The 10,442-nt window shown below is 46.6% G+C and overlaps 1 protein-coding gene across 1 annotated transcript; it reads right to left on the bottom strand.

The window, feature by feature from the left end:
* Nucleotides 1-1,281: 1,281 nt before the first annotated feature.
* KLHL34 (kelch like family member 34) lies at nucleotides 1,282-5,133 on the bottom strand. The gene has a single exon (XM_084201131.1). The coding sequence runs from the start codon at nucleotides 4,352-4,354 to the stop codon at nucleotides 2,567-2,569; it is 1,788 nt and encodes a 595-aa protein (XP_084057257.1). The 5' UTR covers nucleotides 4,355-5,133; the 3' UTR covers nucleotides 1,282-2,566.
* Nucleotides 5,134-10,442: the final 5,309 nt, after the last annotated feature.

Below are 10,442 nucleotides of genomic sequence, written 5' to 3'. Positions count from 1 at the left end.
GGGATAATGTGTGATGAGAGCAGAATTGAGCATGGAACCTGAAAAATAACCAAGGAGTAAAAAAGCCTCTGGTTTGCTTTTGAAGGGGAAGGGATGTCTCTGGGTTCTGCTGAGTTCACAAGCCAATTAAAATGTTTTAAACTTCCATGAGATTTATTGTCTGTTGAAGACAACCCAGTGAATATGAGGGGAAATAACTCCTTAGAGTTAGGCACATGCCTGAAATAAAAGTGGGAGGGAACTCTTAAATCATATGTTTACTTTTTATGAACTTGGTTTTGAAAAATGTTAAGAGCATGACAAAATATTTCTGCTGCTCTTCAATATTTTGCTGCGTAAGTTAGGACTCATGACATGATTTAATAATGCTCATGTGGAAAGGAAAAGCCTCCTTTATACTTTAGTGAGTTGTACTCTTAACCAACTTGAGACTATTGCCTGTACAGCTCAGTGAATGTACTTTAAACTTTATGAACTCTGATATTTCCTGGCAGTTATATCCATGAAGGAATGAAGGAAAGAATGGACAGATTCTTTCTTTCTTTCTTTCTTTCTTTCTTTCTTTCTTTCTTTCTTTCTTTCTTTCTTTCTTTCTTTCTTTCCTTTCTTTCCTTTCTTTCCTTTCTTTCTCTCTTTCTGTCTCTCCCCTTTTGCTCTCTTGCTCCCCTTTTTCTTTCTTTTCCTCTTTCTAGCCCTCATTTTCTATCTTGTTATTGCGTTTGGATTGCAAATGTTCTGCAGATTTTGCACAACTGTACAGAAGAGTGGCCTTTCTGTAGCCCATTTTCAGTAATCCTATATTCAAGATGTCTGGATGACAAATCATGTATTAACGTTTGTATAGAATTCTGGATCCAGTGTAAGATTTGTACTATTAGAAGAATATTGTTTGTATAAACTGGACATTTATTTACTGCATGGGTACTGACTTGTATATTAAATTTGTGAGGTTTTTGTAAATTTCTCTTTAAAAATGCTTGACTTGAAATGGATTGTGCTATTGTTCCAAGCATTTAGATTCTCTTGCTATTGTTTTACTGGACCAAAAGTAAATATATTCATATGAAAAACTCTTTATATCTGATGGATGTATATGCACATTGTGTAGTTGATTCCTTGTCAAAACCAAGGCAGTTCAGAAGACTTAGATCTGTTGCTATGCAACAGCCATTCTGCCTGCACTTTACATTAGTAAAGTTAGCTTGATTGCTTTAAAGGTGAAAATTAAACATTACAGTTTTTTAAGCTAGTCTAGTGACAAAGAACATGTGTCCTCTCCATTGTGCTGCCTTCTTTTAAGACTATTAAATGTTCTTCTATATATATTTTTATTGTATTAACTCTCAGCCTAGAAAGGGAACACTGTAAAATGAAGTACAATAAATTTAGCTTTTAAATGAACATTTATGGCTCAAGATTCACTTTACTCCATACCAGATTGATTCTGTGGCACCTGACCATTTTGTCTGCATTTCACATATCCGTGTGTCTTAAAGTGCCCCGGTGTGACTTCAAACGCTGCCAGTGTGGCCAAAAGGGAGTGACAATATTGCTGATTTGTATGTAGGCAGACACTGAGTAAAGACTTCTGAAAACCTTCAGTTACCTCCCTCCCCTTTATACTCTTTGATGAAAGTAAACCTTTCCTGACTGCAGGGTTCTGTCATGTAGCAGTTCAACAGCAACGAAGCATTTTACCCTTATGAACAGGTGTGATAAAACAGCGTATGGCGCCAAGGTAAATGCCAAGGTGTCAGTGACAGCTTGTTACTCCTGTAAGAAGCCTCTTGGAGGCTAAGGATAAGGATACCCACTCAGCTCTGGCCATCTAAGCTAACACAGGGCTTGGACACAAAAGAAATGTACATCACCAGTAGGGTGCATCTTTAAAATAACACAAACATCTGGGAGGTGTTCTACAACAAAGGCCACTGAGGAGAAATGACTTCTATCAAACAAACACTGTTTTAACTTTCAGCTGTAGCTGAGTCTACACAGTGAAAAGTCCATGCCTCTGTCCAGTAATTTCATGCTGGTTAGCTAAGACATTCTTGCCTAGTAAGTAGTATATCGAATAATACCTTTTCCTTGGCAATACTTGCTACTAATTCTTGTAGGCATCAATTTTCTAGTCTTTATACAGCTCTCTTTCTTTTTGCTTAGCCATAGGATAAAAACTCAATAGCACTTACCAGCTGGGAAAATTACCTCTGATTAAGAAAACAGAAAAGATGGATTATATTTTTTAATATTTGAAAAATCCCACTTGCAACACCTACTAATTGCTATCTAGGTATTATCCAAAAGTCAAGGATTACAATTCTCACTCATCGCCTCTAAGCATGCTATTTGCTACATCCTTGCTCAGTGAGATCAGCTTCCAGCTTTATAAATCCTAGATGTGTTTCCTGTGCTGGAGCCAGATTTTCTTGCTTGTTTCCACCAAGCATTTGGCTTATACAAGCAAAACTTCCACTCTCACATTCACAGCCACTGCAATTTTCTTCTTCTCCAGGACCGCCCTGCTCGCTCGTCTCCTGGGATGGACATTCCTCAGCATGGGAGCTCAGCAGTTGGGCAGCTTCTTCTGGTGGCTGTCACTGTCCTGTTCCTCAGCCACCTCGGGGAGCTGGAGCACGGCGCACTGCAGCCCACACCAGGGCAGAGGCGCCTTGCAGATCTCTTCCCAGCCATCGTTGTCAATGTCATAGCCAACCACGTCTTGCGTGGAGACCTCCAGGGAGTTTTGCCACTTCTTTCCCCCAATAAGAAGAGCTGTTTCCTCTACCACTGCCAGGCCGTAGGAGAATCGATCGTAGACCAGTGGTTTCAACCGAGTCCATTGGTTTTGATCTGGGTCATACCTTTCTATTTCAGAGAAAGGTTCATATAACCCCAGAAAGGTGAATATGGATCCCCTGATTGTTGCCATCTGATGCCCAAACCGAGCAATGCTCATCGGGGCACGTTTCACCCACTGCCCTTCAAGTGAGCTCAGAGAATATACGTCATTGCTTGTGCTGGCTGGGGCCGAGTACTTGCCCCCAGAGATGTATATGGTGTTCTTGCAAACAGCACTGGCATGACCATGTATCCTGCATGGCAATTCCCTGGCCTTGGTCCATCTATCCCTGCTGATGTCATAGACTTCCACAGATGAATGCAGCGACCCGTCCTCACCCCTTCCACCAATGGCAAAGATATTCCTGCCTAGGACACAGCAAGAAAACTGGCATCTCTTTTCCAGCATGCCCGTGATTTGGGTCCATGTGTTAAACCTTGGATCATACCGATGGACCTTGTTTGTAACCAATAAGGTCTCTCCAATTTTAGCATCGCCCAGGGTAGCAGTTTGTATTTCCCCACCCAGGACATAGAGGAAGTTCCCCACCACGCACACGCTGTGGTTCTGCACCCTGTCCCGCAGCTGCGTGAGGGTTCTCCATTTGTGATTGTAAACATCGAAGGCCACCACGTCGGTGACGAGCCCCTCGCTTGCTGTGCCTCCTCCCAGCAGAATGATCCGAGTTTTCTGGTTCCTCAGTGTGGTGGACTTATCCTGCAGGACAGGCTGTTTGTATACAGATGTGTGATAATTTATTGCTTTTATGATCATGCACTTAATACCTGCTGAGAGGGACACTTCTGACTGTGTGTAGGTTTTTCTCAGCTCTTCCACTGGGATGAGACCGTATCTTATGTGCTCTAAAAGGCAGCTTGCATGATCCAGCCTGGATTTATCCTGCTTCAACCACAGCAGGACAAGATTCAACAGGCGGCATTCTTCCACCATGGGGAGATCTGCTGATTGAATCGCTGCTAGCAAAGACTTGAAGTTCAGCTCGAGAAGTCCTGACAAATCCAAGTCCAGCAGCTTCCAGACGTTTTTGATAATGTATTTTTCTGCAGCTGCTAGGGCATCTGGCAGGTAGAACTTCCTGGCCACGTTGGCAGAGTAGCAGCAGTTTTCCAAGGCAAGATTGTTCACTAAGTACTGATTGCACAAGCCGATAGCATCAGTCACTTGCAAGTAGCTTGCAGCTTCCAAGGTATCCTCCAGGCTTTCAAAGGAAAGGGGCAGCAAGGATGTGTAAATGAAATCCAGGATGTGCTGGAGCCCAGTGGGTGAGACAACTTGTAGGTGAATGACACTGGCTTTAGACTCTTGGGTATAACTTTTGAACATGGCTCGGAAGTAGTCGCTGGAGCATGCCAACAAGGACTTGTGCGCAGGAAACTCGTTTTCTTTCACTTTCAGCAAAATGTCACAGAGAAAGCCCTCTGATCTCAGGCTCTGGTATTGGGCAAGCACAGCGGTGCAGTGTGCTTTGCAGTAGGACAGGAAGTAGCTCATGGCAGACAATGCAATGCTTTTCCCTTGAGCTATTAGAGCTAAAATGCAATTAGATATTGAAACAGCTGCCTCATTCAACAGCCATTGCTTGAATGCCCAGCAGACCTCCAGCTGTTAGAGAAAAGCCCAGCCCAGCCCAAAAAAAACCAAGTCAGTCTCTTGCCTGACATAGGGGGACAGTTAGTAGATTTGTAGTGAATTCAATTCATTCCTTTATAGAGAAAATAGCTGAATGTGTATCAGCTGTAGGATGCTTACTTTTCTTGCCTCCACAAGCTGAGCAAGGATGAAGGGTCCACAGTTGTGCCGAGCACTTGCTTGGCTGGCCATCAGGTGACAGATGAGGGAGCTGGATGACGGTCCCAATAAATGGCCCTCCGTGTCTGCTCAGCCGTCAGCCCCAAGCCTTCTTGCTCCACAGGCGGATCACAGGGATCCTCTCTGGCTGCCAGCGCGGGGCTCTGAGCAGACACCGATGAGGGAGAGCGCGGACTTCTCTCCTCTTGTTTGTATTTTGAACTCCGATCGGTTTCGACGTCACCGCCCGGGACAGCAGCCCCTTTCCGTCCCCTTCCCGTCCCCTTTCCGTCCCCTTCCCGTCCCCTTCCCGTCCCCTTTCCGCACGGCCCTGGGAAGCCTCGGCCGAAGATCAAATCAGCACCCAGGGATTATTACGGGCAGATTTTCTGAGCCCATAAATCTTTCCCCGGCAGCCACTAAGACAACCAAAATACCGTGATTAGTCACTGGCTGGATTTGACATGCATTTCTGGCTCTTGGCTTCACGTGACGCCTCCACAGCTCACAGCTACCAGAATAGCCACAGGCTCATCCCCTCGTCCCCCTCGCCTGGGAGCCAGCCCCGGGCGGTGAGAAATGGGGCCAGGGACTGGGCGGGCAGAGGAGCTTCCAGGGACAGCCACAGCCAGAGCAGCTGACTTGGAATGACCTGGCTGGAAATCACAAGGGTAACACATTCGCACAGAGTGGTGACAAAAATAGATTCCCCCAGTTCGGCCATAATAAACCAAATTCTGTTTATAGAGGAGGCTTTGCATAATTGTGCTCTCAGTTACCAGCTGGGAACAAACCTGGAGCCCCCAGGAGTGGGCCAGTGCTGTCTTGCTCAACTTTCTCACTCTCAGTTTGTCCCAATTAGAAGCACTTATACAGGGATTATCCCTGATTTTCACCTGGACACTTCAGGGTCTAATTTCTACCAGGAATAGCAGCTCTGGGCAGACTACACATTCTGACCTCTCAAAGCTTTCTTTTATTTCTTCTTTTTTTTCCCTGCGTAACTCTGGGTGAAGATGTTCAGGAATCTCCTCCCGACACCTTTCTTTCCAAATCAAACACCCTCAGGACTTGCAGACCTTGCCAGGGTTGATAAATGCCTGATCATCTTGCTGCACTGTGATCCAGCAGACTTGGGAGCAGAGAAAGATCCCACAGGACTGGAAAATTTTGCTTTTTGCTTGAGCCCAAGGTAAAGCCTTTTTACTGTATTTGTTTATATTTATTTACGTGATGTCATTAAATTCTGGCTTACCCCTGTAGCTGAGCAGTGTTTGGAGCTGACTGGATCCTAACACAGACTGTGCATGCTGTGTGACTGTTCCAGTGAGCTTAGACAGACTGATACCTACACATGCTCTCCTCTGTTTGTGGGGAAGGACTCCAAAAACATCACTTTTTGTTGCTGCAGAGCTCTGGAAATTGATGTCCTGCTTGAATCCACTTTCTATCATGACATTATAGACCACAAATCAGGATCTTGCCCTTTGCTAGCAAAACATGTATGGGCAGTAGGGATGAAGGAGAAAAGGGATGCTTGTTTCTTTTTCCCAGCAGTTTTGCCAATATCCAAGCTGGGACAACTCTAAGGTATTTCAGGTGTTAGTGAAACTGTGCAGTCCATTCCAAGCTTCTGTTTTGATCCTTCTCCTGTTTTGGAAGTAGAGACCAAAGGCCAGGTAGCTCTGTCACCCCTCAGCTGTTATGAGTCCTGGTGATGAGGGACCAGGCCTTAAATGCTCCCAGTGACAGAGATGCTGCTTTCCCCAGTTAAACCCCACCAGGTACCAGATTTCTGTAACATGAGGTGCAGATAAACCTCCCCTCTTTTGAAATAGCAGGTGGGCACTGTTCATCACAATTTCCCTGGAGCCTGAGATGCGAGGCAGCATCCTTGTCCTCCACCAGCCTGTGCTGCCATGACTGCTCTGACACAGCCAGAACTGAGCACAGGGAGAAATGGGGAAAACCCAAAAACAGAGCAGCAGAGAGGCCCTGTGGCCCAGGCCAGGCTGCCAGCCTCCCAGGCAGATGCAGCCCAGCAGAGTGAGCCCTGGCTGGGTGGGTGGCTGGGGGTGCAGCCCAGCAGAGCCCCTGCACAGAACAGGGCTGGTCTGCGCCAGCCCCAGCCCCAGGCACTGCTGGCGTGCGTGTGCTGCTACCGTGGAGAACCTGGGGACACACAAACCAATCCACGTCCCCTGGATCCAGACTTGGCCAGACAGAGCTCAAATGTACGCCTGGCCAGCTGAGGGAATTGCCAGCAGCAGCCAAGGAACATTTCTGAGCCCACAGACACTCCTGCCTCCCGGGTGATGCGCTCCAGCCAAAGGCAAAGTGCCTTTCCTCAGCCCCAGCAGGGCCCTGCCTGCTCTGGCACCAGCTGGGCTGGAACACGTAAAGGACCAGCACAGCTCCAGCCACAACGCTGGAATTTCAGAGAGGCCAAAGAAGGCTCAGTCTGAGCGTCCCTGCCTGTGCCCAGAGTGATTCCATGTTAACCCAACCAGCTGTGCATCACTTGCTTTCCAAATGAATTCCAGCTGTGGGTGGCTGTTTATGCAGGTCAGCTGCTGGAGCTGGCTTAACTGAACTGATGTAACACCATGCCAGGTAAGCAGGTCCTGTAATGGTATGCAGATTTGCTGTGCTATTCTCTCTCAGACCTACTTCATCTTCATGGCAAGCCAGCTAATGGAAGTAGTAACAATCATGATCCTTATAAGGCTGTTTATTTGCCTGGAGATTTTTTTTCCTTTGGCTTATAATTGAAATAAAACCACATCCTTTCCAGTCCCTTGCTCTGGAGTGATAAAAAAAAAAATATCATTATCAAAATGAGGCTTTTCCCTGCTTCTCTTCCAGGCAGTTAGCCTTGTCTAACTACAGAGCCTGCTCAGCCAAGACCCTCCTTTGTCAACAAACAAATTATCTTCATGCAGAAGCTCAGGTCTGCAGCACCTTTGGAAGAATATTTAATGTCCATTAGTGAGAGAACAGACGGTGACTAAACAGCTGACTTACAAATCTCAGCACCAGACCTAGCACTAAGTGGGATGCAGTCAAGCCAGGATCTTATTTTCCTTGGGCGCAATTTGGAAGATCAGATCTAATGTTTGACTCACTAGATGGTGCTTAAAATTAGGGAAATATTAGTGTTTCAATGATGCTGATTTGTTGGGAATAGATAATACATTTTTAATCATGTACATCATTTAGACTTCAAATTAGATTTAGATTTCAGGCTTTCAGCATATTTCCTGTTGAAGTGATTGCTCTATTACAGTAGGCAGTCTGAAATAAAAAAAAACATTCAGATGTGTGCTGTGGAAAATGTTGGCTTCCACACATGCAGAGGTTTTTTGCTATAGAGAATTGAAAAATGGCCCAAGTTACAATGCCATGTTCAGTTTAATATTGCAAGTAGGCCATCGGTTAATAAACAAATGAATTATTCTTTTAAATGTTGCCAATTATTTTTTAAGGGTAAAGATCATAAAGAGAGTTGTACAAGTCATACCAGGCTCATTACTAACAAGTGGCTTACTGTAAAATATTCATTATAAAAATCCACAGCAGAGAATTACCAGGCTACATTTTGTTCCAAAAGAAATCAATGCAGTCCAGAGGACAACAGAGTAAATATTTCAGATGCTTGATAATGTACTGCATGAACAAATAACAGCAAAACGAGCCAAGTAATGAGTATAGCCATACAGGTTTCCTAGAAGTGCTAATCAGAAAGACCATATTGATTTAAGTTGTTTTGCAAAAATCTTTGGGCTACAGTCTGTTCTTCATCCTTGAACAATCATTCACAGTAGTATTTGGGTCAACACATCTATTTAAAGCAAAGGATGTTTAGCCCAGGAAAGCAGTCCTTAAGAGCAAAACAGTAAGAGGGAGGAATTTTCTTGCAGCTAAAAGCAGTGTCTGGTGAGATCATGTCTGTATAAAAGCAAAAGAGAAGGTTCCCAGCTCACATGAGGTGGGCTTAGGCTGTGAGGTTTCCATTTGGGCAGGGGGAGCCTGTGGCTTTAAGCACTGTCCGAGAGGTGCCCACAGACCCTCCCTGTGAGCTGGGGAGCAGGAAGGCAGCACAGGGCAGTGCCTCCCCCAGCCTGGCAGAGAAGTTCTGCAAACCCTCAGCACCCTGTGCCCATCCATGGCCACCCCAGAGGGGTCTGTGCCTGGGGACAGTGCTGGCAGCAAAAGCTTGGAGTGCAAGGCTCTGCCTGCCCGTGGGGAGGAGAGAGGTTTGGTAGGGTCAGGAGTCAGAGCAGGGATCCAGCCAGAGCTGGCTGCAGGACCTGAGCCAGGGCTGTGTGACACTTCTGTGCTCTGTGGAAAAGAGGAGGAAAGGAGGAAATACCGCTGGCACACCTGGGCTGGGAGTGGCCATGTCCCAGCTGGGTTACTCCAGCACGAGCTACACCTGTGCAAGAAAGCATCCTGTGTCAATTTGTGAAAGGCAGCACAAAATACCAGACTTTCAATCAGACAGTGCCTCACTTATTTACTCTCCCTGTTTTTTCAGGTTTTGTTTTCCTCCCATGAAGACAGAAGCTGTTCCACCTTCCGCTGCCATCTCAGTGGGTTAGACATGAGCTGAACAAAAACAAGTTGGAAAATTTTAAACTTGGGTTCCCACTCCAGAGCAACTGCAGTGGGATGAGTCAGGCACTGCAGCCACAGGATAATGAAGGAGAATGTGTATTTTAATGAGCCCATTTCAGAGCAGATGCACTAATAGGTTTCACAGCATCTCACAGCTGAGGGTGGAGGGCTGCTTGGGGTTCTCCTGTTCCTGGGATGGCCAGGTGGCACCAGAGATGCTCTTCATTGAGCCCTGGCTTTCACCCCTGGGCAAGCAGTGCTGCCTGTGCTGCTGCTGGGGCAGAGAGGGACCTGCAACCCCTGCCCAGGGGCATCTTCCCTCTGCACCCAGCTCAGGGGTGCTCACAGACAGCTCTGGCTGCTGCCCTTGCACAGCATGGGTAGGCACTGCCCGAGCTGAAGCTGCTCTGCTCACGGGTCCCTTCTGCACGTATGGAAGCCCCCCTGCTATAAAAGGAACATTCCTGCCTCCCAAAGACCTTGGGGCTGGTTGAACTGTGCTCCCAGCCCTTATCTGCTTGGGTACAGCAACAGCTGCAGCCTGGGCTGTGTGAGCACTCCTGGCAGGAGAGCTGGGCTCTCCCTCCTGCCCTGGCTGGACACAGCTGCCTGCACACTGCCCAGTCCGCCCTGGCCTGGTCTCCATGGTGATACCTGCATACAAAACCCCTGGGATACACACCTCAGGTCTGAGAAAAGGATAAGGACATGGGGACTAGCCTCCCACAGTTCAATCATCTTTGAATGCATTTATTTGTAATTGGAAGGAGGGTGAGGTTTTATAGGGATAGAGATGTAAGGCACAACCAGTGCTCTGAGACCACAGAGGAGAAACTGACAATTTCTTGTATTGGGACACCACAGAGATGAAGTAAAGCTGCAGTGTTGAAGAAAAGCTGCATATCTCTGAAACCAAGGTGCTTTTCACATAAGCTATTAGGATCCAGCTCTACCATCCTCTTTGACTTCCTAATTCACATGCATGCAAATGTTCTCCAAGACATGGACTGTTGGTGAGCAAAGTAAAGGTTACAGGGCAATCAGCTGCTCTTACTGCATGGGACAATGAGATCCTGCTGTCAGCTGATCACTGAAAGTGTTCCTAGAGTCTGTCCACCACTGCCATCATTGCTGTGGTCACTGTCAGCAGCACCACCACACCGCTCAGTGAGCT

The sequence above is a fragment of the Fringilla coelebs genome (genome assembly GCF_963513975.1).
Source record: "Fringilla coelebs genome assembly, chromosome: 2".
Taxonomy (NCBI): Eukaryota; Metazoa; Chordata; class Aves; order Passeriformes; family Fringillidae; genus Fringilla; species Fringilla coelebs.
Note: the sequence above shows the minus strand (reverse complement) of the source record. Positions and strands in the feature narration are given on the sequence as shown.